Below are 13,702 nucleotides of genomic sequence, written 5' to 3'. Positions count from 1 at the left end.
AGGCTCTGAACAGTCGCTCAGCAGTAATTGAGTCGGCGCTGTCATTGAGCAGTGCAGTTTCTGAATGTCGGCAGCAGGTTTTGTCGCTGTGCTCATGATTGTTTTGTGACCTCGACAGCGTGCCAGCAGCTGACCCACAGGATTGAGCAGTTGCTGGGCAACAGGAGCACTGAGTATTACACCAAGAGCATCGCCTGCATCCAGGCCTTCAGGGATCAGTCTGTACTGGTGAGCTCTCAATTAAACCTGCACATCCAATCAAGTACCTCTTCAGGATCAGCCAGAGGTTATGGGATTCAGTCCTGAAGAGTTGAGCTCAGAGAGAGTTCCTTTCAAAAGCCAAGTGAGCTGCCTACTTAGGGTGCATTTATCTCTTTCCCCAACACTGATATCTTGTCAGTGGGCTCTATTCACACAGACTTTTAATTTTAGTCAGTCAGTCCAATCACTTCCCATAAACTGTTGCTCCATTACAAAATCGCCACGTTTAAGATCTGATTTCTTTAAAAATCAATGATTTTCACTGCCTGACTGAGATGCGATATAAAGTGAGTCTCAGACCAAACAAGAAGCACTGCATTAAAAGTAATTTTTCTGTTCCATGTCTCTAAAATTTGGAAATTTGTTTTACCACAGTATTTTTAATGGAGTTTCTAAGCTAGCTTGCTGTTTCTGACGGCACTTGCATTTAAACGTTCTTTCATTTATTTATTTTTTGCTTGAACAACTAAATGAATGCTGAAGTCTATTTAACTGATTGTATTTTAATTAATTAAAAGAACCTTGTGAAATTAAAAAATAGTCACTTAAACCTTTCAACGGAAGTTTATCATTGGCTAAATGTGCATATGCATGTTCCTCTCTACTGTTGCCACTTGCTTGCTTGATTTTGGACTTGCAGAGATTAATTAAATTAGAAAATTAACCCACACTGAACTGAACTTCAACTCTGAAAACTGGACTGACATGGTTTCAATTTACTAGAACTTCTATTTGAAGCTGCTTTGACGAAATCTACATTGTAAAAGCGCTATAGAAGAGCCTAGTGGTTAGCGTGCTGACATATGGTGCATTAGCACTTCAGGGCATCCTGAGTTCGAATCCCAGCTTGAGGACATTTCCCGACCCTATCCCCTCTCTCTCCCCCACTTCGTTTCCTGTCTAAAATACTGTCCTATCCTCTCAATAAAGGCAAAAAATAAATAAAATAAAGATGAATTGAATTGATTTGGATACACCCCATTAAACTCTGCATGGCTTTGGCCCTGCAGGTACTGAGTTTGACACCCCTGCCCTAATGCATGTCCTGAGTGAGGTACCGGACTCATTGGCAGATTTAGGCATGTGAGGTCACTCAGGGCGACATCTTACTGGGTACCAAAAAAAGCATTGAAATACAATTTACTTTATGCAAGTGTATTAATTTAGAGTGGCAATCCCAGAATAAAGATGTTAGGGCCATTCACAGTTGGCATCTTTTGCACACGCAAGTTTGTTATTCTCTATGTGCAACCGAAACAACGCTGGTGAATGCAAACTGAAGTATGCGTGCAGAAGACCATTCTCGCGCGCCTCACGCTCCTGTGTGAATCTCGGTTGTTTGCATGCACGTCAATAAAACACATGCCGCTCATGCGCCGTGGTTTTCCATGTTGACAGAACTAAAGATTATATCATATGCTGATGATCATGATGTTACTTTCACCAAGCATGGCTATAAAGCAGAAAGGAGGGATAAAGTGTCAGGGAGGTAAGACTTCATTACGTTAATTCTCAGCCATGAGTCGGGTCTAAAAGAGTCGGGAAAAAAAATAAACAGGGGGGCTAATAATTCAGAAGGGCTAATAATTCTGACTTCAACTGTCTATATTTTATTCTATAGAATTGTCATAATATTAATGCAAAAGATTTCTTAATTGATCTTGGCATATCACAGTTGTTACATTGTTTTCCAGAAACATTTAGGGTTGATTTCAGTTATTTATTTAGAATAATAATTATATAATAATGTTGCTAATAATAAATATAAAGAAATTGTTATTATTCATTCATTAATTTTCTAGTCAGCTTAGTCCCTTCATTAATCCGGGGTCACCACAGCAGAATGAACCGCCAACTTATCCAGCAAGTTTCTACGCAGTGGGTGCCCTTCCAGCCGCAACCCATTTCTGTGAAACATCCACACACACACACACACACTCATACACTACGGACAATTTAGCCTACCCAATTCACCTGTACCGCATGTCTTTGGACTGTGGGGGAAAACCCACACGAAGGCAGGGAGAACATGCAAACTCCACACAGAAACGCCAACTGAGCCGAGGCACATCCCAGCGACCTTCTTGCTGTGAGGCGACAGCACTACCTACTGCGCCACTGCTTCGCCCAGAAATTGTCATATTTATTGAAAATATAACAAGGGTGGTTAGGGTTACAGAGGGTGGTTTGCCCAGGGTGCCATTTAAACTGGAACCGCCACTGACCGGACTCCTGGAAATAAAATATATACTGTATCACCGCAGCAAAGTAACCTGCCTTGTTGGTTTTTGGATGGTGTGTGCATGTGTGTGTGTGCCTGTATGCATGCTTGCGTGCATGCACACACACACATGCACACATTTATTCATTCATTCATTTTCTTTTCAGCTTAGTCCCTTTATTAATCTGAGGTCACCACAGTGGAATGAACCTCCAACTTATCCAGCATATGTTTTACACTTCTAGCTGCAACCCATCACTGGGAAACATCCATACACACTCATTCACACACATACACTACAGACAATTTTAGCTTACCCAATTCACCTATACCACATGTGTTTGGACTGTGGGGGAAACGGAAGCATCCGAAGGAACCAGCGACCTTCTTGCTTTGAGGCCATCGTGCTACTCATTGTGCCACCACGTCACCTGTACACACATTTAGTTGACGTTAAAATTATTCTCATACCTCCTGTGTGATTTGACAGATTCAGGAAATGTTCACAGTATGTCTGATAATATTTTTTCTCCTGTAGAAAGTCTTATTTGTTTTATTTCAGCTAGAATAGTGTGATCTTCATGATCATGCGGACTCTTGACCACCGTCTTCTAATTATATTCTTCATCAGAGCGGAAGCGCAGAGCTGTTCAACAGTTACCTGCAGTCTCTGAAGAGGAGCGTTGCTGACCGCAGCCTTCAGGACTTCTGGAACCTGCTCGCTCAAGGTAAACATCAGGATGTGTTCCCATTTAGAGCATAAAGGAGAACAGATGTGTATCAACATCAGGATTTTGATTTGGAGAAATAAGCACAAAAGTAAGGTCCTGGAAAGCAAAACATCCAAATCCAAATGATCCTGATCCTGATAAAGCGTTTTGAACAGTTGTGCCTGGTGTTGATCGTGTCTTTAGCATTTTCTTTTGATTTCAGATGGTGTAACACTGATTAGCAAAGATGAAGTGGAGGCAAGCACCATCTCCAAACAAGAAGCAAATCAGGTACCTGCTGCTAAGAAAACTATCCAGATGAGAGTGGCATCATTAGGGTTGTCACCATGCATCTTTTTATTAGTCAAAATAAATTATATAACATAAACATTAATAAATAAGTATAATAAATATAATATAATATAATAAATATAAATGTTGTAATAGTTATGTGTGACATCATATGTAGTTATTTAACTGTTAATGATTCCTGAAGTGTTGTAACAGCACTGTAAAAGTAAACCCAATGCCTTAAAAGCAACAAGTTGACGTCAAGTGACGATGAGGGAAGCTTTGCATGAAAAGGCGAGTTTCATTATGTGCACACACTGATTTTCACAGCAGCAACACAAACACAGATAGACAGTGAGATAGGCAGTGTCTACGTTTACATGGACATCAGTAATGTAATTAATTGCCTTAATCTGAATAAGACGATGATATGATAAGGGTGTTTAACTGAGTTGCTTTTTGAATGTTCCTTTCATGATCCCGTTTTACATACACTTACACAGATCATTAAACGTCAACGCGTCACCACGCTATGCACATTTCCTCCGGAGTTTCATGTCATTTCGGGTGTTTCATTCTTAATTTGTCGACTTTTTTGTTAATTTGTTAACCGCAGTTTGGCACTTTCACTTCCATTCAGGAACATTTCATGCATGCCTCCGTTACAAACAAGCTTTTGTATGCCAGGAACGGCTGAAACAGTGTAGTTTTAATGGAATTTTTGAGACCGCATCCTGCATGGGAGAAAAAAACCACTGCATTTCTCTGTAACTGATGCAGAGACTTGGTAGATGCAGAGAATACAGTCAAACAGCTGTGGTTGTATAGACCAGTGGTTCTCAAACTGTGGTACGTGTACCACTAGTGGTACGCAGGCTTCCTTCTAGTGATACACAGAGTAATCCAATATCAATGTCATATGTACATGCAACATACATTTCAAAATCGATCAAAAATGGTTCATATATGAATATGATGACATATAACCTATATTTATGAGGTCCAAGCAACATTTCCAGGTTTTTATTTAATTTTTTTTTACATGTAAGCACAGTACAGTGTTAATGTTTAAACTATTTATAATGTTTAAAGTGGCTGATAATAATTAAAATTCTAAATAATAGTAGTTAATCTGTCACGATTTTAAACTGCAGAGTTGTAGCTGCCTTACTGGGCCTAATACGCTACTGTATTTCAATACTGGTCATTATGGTGGTACTTGGAGGGACAATTTTTTTTCTGAGGTGGTACTTGGTGAAAAAAGTTTGAGAACCACTGTGTATAGACTATCCTGTCACAAAATGCGGCAAAAATCCTATACGACGTTAATAGTTTAAGGTGTTTACATGTTTAAAAAAAAGATAAGTGATTTATTAACAAAAGCATAACTAACGAAAATATTTAAAGCAATCAAAGTCAGTATAAATGCAAGTCAGTAGTATGGTAGTGAACTGAGCTCATGATCCAAAACAAACTACAAAAACGCTAGGCAGAGGTCCGGCTAATCGAGCTCTTCTCTCAAAGAATGTTGAATTCTTTACAGGCACTGAAGTTTGCCCTGCGCGCTTGCAGTTTTTTTAGTTACTTCTTTGGTTTGGTGCGTCAATCTTATCAATGCTATTATTCAAAAAAAGGTAATGATTCACACTCAATTGCTTTGTACTGTTTTTATTTATTTATTTATTTATTTATTTATTTTTAATCCTTGAGTAATTGTCAAATGTAAACTTTTTTTTATGTTAGCTGTCAGATTTTGTATTGTAATGATGTACATCTAATTAATGATAATAGTTGAAGCACTTTATCTCTGAAGATTGAGGTCGGAAATGTGAAGATTGTTCATTGTTATTGCTGTGAAGATTATAAGCTATTGTGTGATTAATGGATAATGAAATGAGAGTGATGGTCTAATTAATTGCACATTGTGATTGACTGTGAGATAAAGGGGTGGAGTTGAAGAATTGTGTCACACACTGAGGAAGGCTTTGTGCCGAAACGTCTGTCTTTTAATCACCCGTAAAATGTAAGAAAAATAAAAACAATACGAAGCAATTGAGTGCGAATCATGACCTTTTTTTGAATTCTTTATAGGCACCACATAGTGGGTCTTAGGTGAGATAACCCGCCCACCAATCTGCAATCATGCAGGCTCTGCAAATCACAAAACACAACAAACAAACATATTAACGTTTAATATTAACGTACTGTAAACTTATTGACTCAATCATTTTGGCTAAGGTCTGTCTTTAAACACTGAAAGAGTACTGCTGATGATACAAACTAACTTGACATCGATCGCTCACTTACCAAATCTGTAAGGTAAGGTAAAAAATTTTCCTTACAAATATATTGTTGTCGCATGTTAGCAGGCCACTGTAATCCACACGTGAGTCCAGCTGCGCTCTCATAGTGGGGAAATGGAAACAAAACCGTTGTTGCGGCACATTTATAAACGCAACACTGATGACACATGTCTCCAAACAATTCTTCTTCCACTTGTTTTAGTTACGGTTGGTAACACAACGTGGCGTTTCTCTGCCATTCGAACACTAACAGGTAAAAACGAAGCTATCATGCATATTAATGAAATTGCACCTCATTCACAATAGAGCGCGCTGATTGGTTTAAATCAAGTCTTTCTCATGAATAAACGCTGAAAACTCAAAGACGTCAAATTGTACATCCAGTCTCCATGCTGGAATTTGGATCTCACCGGTGTGACGTTGCTTCAAAATTAGTTTTTAAACCGGAAGAACGAATTTGCTGAATTTTCACTTTTAGTGAAATATATGTGCCCTAATAATGTTTTTAGTATCATGGGAGACATATATGACTGTCAATATCTAAAAAAAATGTTTTGTGCATCATTTAAAAAATATATAATTGCCAAGTTAAGGCAGTGGGTTTACTTAATTTTTGTAAGTAAAGTCAACTAATAGCTTTTTACAGTGCTTGAAAAGTCCCTCAATTGGGGCTCGGAAGACTTAAGTTTTTTATACTTTAGATATAATACTGAATGACCTGTTTAGTTGTAGCATTTGTTGTTAACTCTGTGTTTGCTGGTTTAGTTCCTGTCATTTGAGCAGAAGCAGGAAGTTGAAGTAGCTCCAGCGCAGGACGACACTGGAGATGTGGATGATCTGGTGAGCGTTTCATTGATATTTTATTGTTTATATAGTGAGATTATGGTCTAAAACTATATACAAGATGAAGATTTTGACTAAGTATCGTTGTCAATGAGCATTTATCACATGACAAAAGTGAGATGCAAGGTAAATGCTGGTCATGTGATGATGACTGTAATTCAATTTATAATGCAACATAGTTGACTAAATGTGATTTATAAAATAAAAACTATGTCGATGGAGCGAAATGTTAAACAAAATGAAATGTTAAAAAGACTAAATTAAAATAGGCCGCCAAAATAACTACATTGGATAAAGAGATGGTAATATCCCAATTAGTTGTTGACCAATAGTGATTTTTTTTTTTTTAGGGCAGATACCGATATCTTGAAAAGCAGGGTAGCCAATATAGTTTATTTAATTTTAATTAGTAATTATATTTGAATTAAGTTGCAATAATAATTTTTAAAAAATAGAATGCTGTCAGAATAAAAACATCTCAGAAACATTTATCATTTGATGCTGATATTTGAAAAATATATAGGTATATCGGTCGACCATTATTTTTGATGTAATTTGCTGGCTAAAATAAAGGAATGGTAATAAACATAATGATAATAATAATTATAATAATAATAATAATAATAATAATACAAATCTAACATTTAGTTTGACTATTGTTATTGATTTAATTTTAGTTAATAATTACATTTTAAATTTATTTTATTAAGTTGAAAATAATTTGAAAATAGACTTAAAAATTATCATACTTGTACTTTAAACAGTTGTTATCAACTGATGTATGAATGAATTATTATTACTATAATTAAAACAGCATACATTTTTATTACTTTGTTTAAACAGTTTTTTGTGAAAATTGGATAGACTTCAATCCTTCTTAGACCAAACTGAAAGAAAAAAAGCAAGAGAAGGGACTAATGAATGCAGAGTTTGCTAAATCCATCGAAAATATCGGCTAAACCGGAAAAAATATCGGTCAATGCCGATATTTAAAAATGCCAAATATCAGCCGATATATAGGTCAAACACTATTCTTGTTGAGGTCTGCTGGCTAAGTAAAGGAATAATAATGATAAAAATACAAGTCTAATCATTAGTTTAAACTTTTTTTATTAAAGCAGGGTGGCCTGAATTCAAGTGGATGAATATTTAGCCGATATATTTAATTGTAATTAATAAATATAATTAAAACAATCATCGGTATACTTTTTGTATACATTTGAATTACTTTGTTTAAACAGTTTTATCCAACTATTAGATAGACTTCAGTCCTTATTAAACCAAACTCAATGACATAAGTGAGGAAAGGGAAGAATGAAAGCATAGTCTGCTAAAGCCATCAAAAAAAGTCTGCCATGCCATTAAAATAAAAGTCCCCCTCAGAAAAAATCTGAAAAAGGTAACTAAAAAGTGTATGGGTCGATGCCGATATTTAAAAAAAAAAGGCAAATATCGGCTGATATATCAGTCAAAACACTATTCTTAATGTAATCTGCTGGCTAAATAAAGGAATGTTAATAATAATAATAATATTACTCTAACGTTTAGTTTTGGTTTGTTTGTTTTTTAGCTGGACATGATGTAAACGGATGTCTCCAACACCGGTGTTCATCCACTCCTGTGCATTTCTCCATTAAGTGCCATTCCTAGTGTTTTTTGTTATTGATGAAACACAAACTCCTGGAAAAGTGCTGTAATTTCTCTGTCCTGTGCATGTTTGGCAATTGATTTGCTGAAGTTTGATTTGTGTCTCATGTATTGCGCAGCCTCTATTTGTTGGATTTTCTAAAGAGAAGAAAAATAATAATGTTAATGTCTGTGTGTTTTAACAGCCACTGAAACTTGAATGCTTTAAATAAAAGATCAGACAAAACTGTAAATCTAATGTCTGCATTTCAGTTGTCTTTATAAACCTGACATGTTTCTGTGTGTTTCAGCAATCTGTGCATTGGAAACAAATAATTTTGAGTTAATTTCTCACAGCTCAGATTTATTTTCTAAGTGAATTTATTTCCTCCATTTGCATGTATAGGGTTTCTTGCAATTGGTGAATTTTTTCTTATGTTGTGTTCACACCAGAAGTGGCTTGCGCGAATATTATCATGCTATCGCTCATAAATAGACACATGAACATTTGGAGTTTAAATCTTGCAAATCTGCTTCATTCGCACGTCTATTTCACTTCATTTGTGCGTCAAATTCACTTCATTCGCGCGTCAAATTCACTTCATTCGCGCGTCAAATTCACTTCATTCGCGTGTCAAATTTGCTTTATTCGTATGTCAAATTCGTTTAATTCGTGTGTGAAATTCACCTCATTCGTGCGTCAAAGTCGATTCGTTTGTGCAGCAAATTAACTTCATATGAGCGTCAAACTCGCTTTATTTGCGTGTCAAATTCGCTTAATTCACACGTCAAATTAACTTCATGTGTGCATCAATTTCGCTTCATTTGCGCGTCAAATTCACTTCATAATAGTCATGGATTTAGGTCATGGGTGGGGTTTCTGTCTGCCCGGTGACTCTAGCTTCGTTGCTAAATGACTAACATGGATTTTATTAAGAGAGTAGCTGTGTTTATGTGCTTTAGGAAGGCTAAAAAACAGTCTAGATTCATTCGGCGTCGTGTCTGAGTCCACTAGATCCTGTCAGAGGTGCACCCAGCTCTGTGTTTATCAACTCCTCCAGAAACTATACCTGGATGATGGAAGCTTTCAGTGGTGCTTCAGACTGAGCCGAGCCCAGTTTGATGAGGTGTTGCTCGGTGTCAGCAGGAGGATTTCGCCTCGGGACACCAACAACAGGTGCTATGTCATAACCACACCCCTACAAGAGCAAGCTTCTGATTGGCGCGAATGCCCACTAGCATTCAGATTTTTTATAGATTTGATTGAGATTTATAAAATAAACATAAACCAATACACATTCACATAATCAAATCCAAAAAATAATAAAGATAATAGTAAACGCATTCAGGTTTTTGCATTGACTTTGGACTTGATTTCTAGTTAATTTGAGTTTATATCATTGAATTATGGATTTACATCTAACATTTCTGACTTTTTGTTGAAGTGTAACTATTGAATTCCTTTTTTTTCTTCCATTTTGCCGCATATTTGAGTTTTTATTTAAATTAACTATAGTGGGAACCTCTTAATAATAAAATAAAATAATAAATGATAAGTAAAACCATACAAATGCAATGAATAAAAGTATAAAATTATGAATTGTTCTGACAAAATTCTTCATATATAAAATATTCAGAGTACATTTCTAGTTTGAATGTAAAATTTTGGCAGTTGAGTGAAGAAATATAACATGTTTAATGTTTGTATGTACATAGAAAAGATGTTATTGTGTATAATCATGAGCTTGCATGATATTTTTGTCTGTAAAAGCACATCTGTTATTTCTCTACAGCCACAGGTAAGATTTTCCACCACAGAATGAGTGCTTATTCATTCATTCATTCATTTTCTTGTCGGCTTAGTCCCTTTATTAATCCGGGGTCGCCACAGCGGAATGAACCGCCAACTTATCCAGCAAGTTTTTACGCAGCGGATGCCCTTCCAGCAGCTACCCATCTCTGGTAAACATCCACACACACACACTCATACACTACAGACAATTTACCAATTCACCTGTACCGCATGTGTTTGGACTGTGGGGGAAACCAGAGCACCCGGAGGAAATCCACGCATAGGCAGGGATAACATGCAAACTCCACACAGAAACGCCCACTGAGCCGAGGTTTAAACCAGCGAACTTCTTGCTGTGAGGCGACAGCACTACCTGTACCTACTGCGCCACTGCCTCGCCCTGAGTACTTATTAGTTCTGGAAAAAAAGGTATTCATACATTCATTTTTATTCATTTATTCGCAGCGGCATGAACCACCAACTTCTAACTGCAACCCAGTACTGAGAAACATCTATACACATTAACACACACTACGTCCAATTTAGTACATCCAATTCCCCCATATGTTTTTGGACTGTGAGGGAAACAAACCGGAGCACCCGCAGGAAACCCACGCCAACACAGGGAGAACATGCAAACTGACCCAGCTGGGACTCGAAGCAGCGATTTTCTTGCTGTGAGGCGACAGTGCCTGAGGTGCCTGTTGTTTGGTATGTAAAATTCTAATTAATCTTAATTTATTAGAGTTTTTGTGTGTGAAATCTTCTCCTTCAGATTGTCTGATGCTCCTCATCTGTGTATGTGGATCACTGACTGTAACTGTTTCTGAGCTCTAGATTAATACCGCATTCGTTTCTGATGTTTCCAGATTGAGAACAGGCAGAAAGCTGTAATGACTGTCACTGAGACTTCAAACAGGAGCTGTATTCCCTCCGCAGCTCCTCTAGAGGAAGATGAAAGCAGGTAAAACCACACACTCACTTCAACATTACTGTATAGAAGGACTCGCACACAGATGGACTGAGAGCTTAGTCTTTGTTAGCCTGGGATATGATAGATCTTTTACCTTGCCGGTTTCACAGGGACTTCCTCAGGGTTCAGTATTGGGCCCAAACCTGCCTTATCAAATATACAAAATGATGGTAACACTTTAAACTTTAGCTTAGGTCTCAATTCATGCAACTTATGATCTGCCTAATATATTAACTGTTTATTAGTAGTCATAAAGTATGATCTGGATCCCTAATCCTACCCAAAATCTAAACCCAACCACTGCCTTATGAAGTGGTTACAAATTATTAGAAATTGAAAATCAAAGTTAATTTGTCTTTCTAATTCTATACACTTTCGTTTTATGAAGTAGAAAATGGAAAATAAATATTGTAAATTAATGTAATGTGATGCAACGATTGACATTTTTCCGATTGGCTACTACTGCCTGTGGACTGAATACCTAATGAGGGGGAGGGGCTTGCTGCTCAAACAATACACAGACTCTGACGTGAAGCAGCAGCAGCTCCGTGTTTCCGGTGTTTTTATTAACATTATTGTCCCTCATCAGGTATGAAATATTGAAATCGTTATCAAAATGAGTTGAATATACGTTAGAGATATGAAAGCAACAAGTGTCATCTGTTACATTAACTTGATAGTGTAAATTAATATATATGAGTTTGTATTAATTGTGGATATATATACGCCCTGCACTGTAATTCCAACGGCAACAGTGATGATTTAAATGTCAACTGAAGAAACGGTCAAGTGAATGTACTGTATAAGTATCAACATAACCATAGATATATACATTAGATGTCGCCTGGCCTATTGTTGTCCATTAGACGGAATGCGTTAATAGCACCGCCATCTTGCTACAGGGTAGCACTCCTTTGAAATGAATGCGGGAGCAAGGTACAGTGGAGGACTGTGTCCATCCAAAGTCAGAAATATACACATATATTTGTGATCGGGAGTTTTCCTGGATGTTAGTATGTAATTTTTTTTTCTAATTACGAAAATGATAATTTTACATTTTACATTGATGGATCAGTGACCGCACGGGCATTCCTGACAAATAGCTTGTGTTTGTGTGTACAGAAATGTACTATTCACCCTCCCTGTTAAATTTGATCTAATCATGTCCTGAAACACAGCTCCTCTCCTGCTTTCACTTCTCATACTGACGGAGGGAGCGATTCGTTTGTGAATGAATCCCCCAAACGACTCTTTTTCTAACGTTAGCCGACAATAATACAGGTTTCTGGCAGCGCAGCATCTCGTTGTCATATTTCTTTTGCATTGTTTGCTGATTTTATTCAACAAAACTAGCATAAGCCGAGTGTTTAGTGCGAGTTGGAGCTGCTTTGCCTTATGGTGAATGCAGAAAGTGACAGTTATCATCAATAACGTTACCTGTGTAGCACAAAAGTTCAGAACATACAAAAACAGAAAAAAAACTTAATATTACCTATGAAATGTTCTGCCTTTGTGCTTTGTTTTCTTTGTTTGCTCGTTACTACACCCGTAGACAGCGCTGAAGTCCCGCATCTTCACGTAATAACACTGTCTTGACTAGTGCAGTTGAATGACATTTGTCCTGGGAGCACTGTACCAATGTGGCGGCGCTATTGACGCATGCTCAGGGTCCCTATGCGATATCTAGTGTATAAATCTATGTCAACATAACAACTAACAAAGGGAATATTGTTATAAAAGTAATTATTAAAATATATAATTATTTTAATAAATATAAAAGTCACAAAGTGCTATTATTTCCCATAGTTGGTTACAATGTATATATAAAGAGAAATATATGTGTAGGTCGGTTATATGGCTTTGTGTGCGTGTTATAGGACAATTAAACTGAATAGTTTATTTAGGAAGAATCATATAATGACTTTATTGTAATTTATAACAGTAATGTGCAGGGAATATGTATGTGAATATTTTGTGATGTATATATAATATCTGTGAAGATGTTTACATATGTTGTTCTACAATGTGAAAGTATATACTTTTAAGTGCATTCCTTTAAAAAAAAAAATACAACACACAGACTCTGACGTGAAGCAGCGGCAGCTCCGTGTTTCCTGTGTTTTTGTTAACATTATTGTCCCTCATCAGGCGGTGAGGGCGCTACACTTACTTACTATTAATAAACAGCTTATTACACTGCAAAAAATGCTTTTCTTACTTAGATTTTTGTCTTGTTTCTAGTCCAAATATCTGAAAATTCCTAAATCAAGAAGAATTTTCTAGACAAGCAAAACATATTGTCTCGTTTTGAGAAATAATATGCCAATAATAAGTGAGTTTTTCCTTAAAACAAGCAAAATAATCTGCCAATGGGGTAAGCAAAATAATCTTACGTCAAAAGAAAAAACAAGATTAATTTGCTTACCCCATTTGCAGATTATTTTGCTTGTTTTAAGGAAAAACTCACTTATTATTTCTCAAAACAAATCAATATGTTTTGCTTGTCTAGAAAATGCCTCTTGATATAAGAAATTTTAGATATTTAGACTAGAAACAAGACAAAAAATCTAAGCAAGAAAAGCATTTTTTTTGCAGTGTAGTAGTTTATCAAGCTGGTTGTATTAGTTAATGCTTCATTAATACTGTGAATTGTGACCTAAACTGAAGTGTTACCAATACTTA

General features: G+C 36.5%; 2 protein-coding genes across 3 annotated transcripts in view; one reads left to right on the top strand and one right to left on the bottom strand.

Moving 5' to 3' along the window:
• The window catches only part of LOC141374965 (X-ray repair cross-complementing protein 5-like), a 40,314-nt gene extending 31,805 nt beyond the window's left edge, over positions 1-8,509 (top strand). For both annotated transcript variants that reach the window (XM_073913303.1, XM_073913302.1), the window contains exons 17-21: positions 119-228; positions 3,114-3,210; positions 3,416-3,483; positions 6,552-6,626; positions 8,200-8,509. In XM_073913303.1, the coding sequence (XP_073769404.1) occupies positions 119-228; positions 3,114-3,210; positions 3,416-3,483; positions 6,552-6,626; positions 8,200-8,214 (365 nt within the window). In that variant the 3' untranslated portion in view covers positions 8,215-8,509. The remainder of the gene's footprint in view (positions 1-118; positions 229-3,113; positions 3,211-3,415; positions 3,484-6,551; positions 6,627-8,199) is intronic.
• The window catches only part of nme9 (NME/NM23 family member 9), a 462,322-nt gene that overhangs the window by 303,459 nt on the left and 145,161 nt on the right, over positions 1-13,702 (bottom strand). The gene's annotated exons all lie outside the window — the stretch shown is intronic.

Source organism: Danio rerio, chromosome 9 (genome assembly GCF_049306965.1).
Source record: "Danio rerio strain Tuebingen ecotype United States chromosome 9, GRCz12tu, whole genome shotgun sequence".
Lineage (NCBI taxonomy): Eukaryota > Metazoa > Chordata > Actinopteri > Cypriniformes > Danionidae > Danio > Danio rerio.
This window is presented reverse-complemented; position numbering and strand designations above follow the sequence as displayed.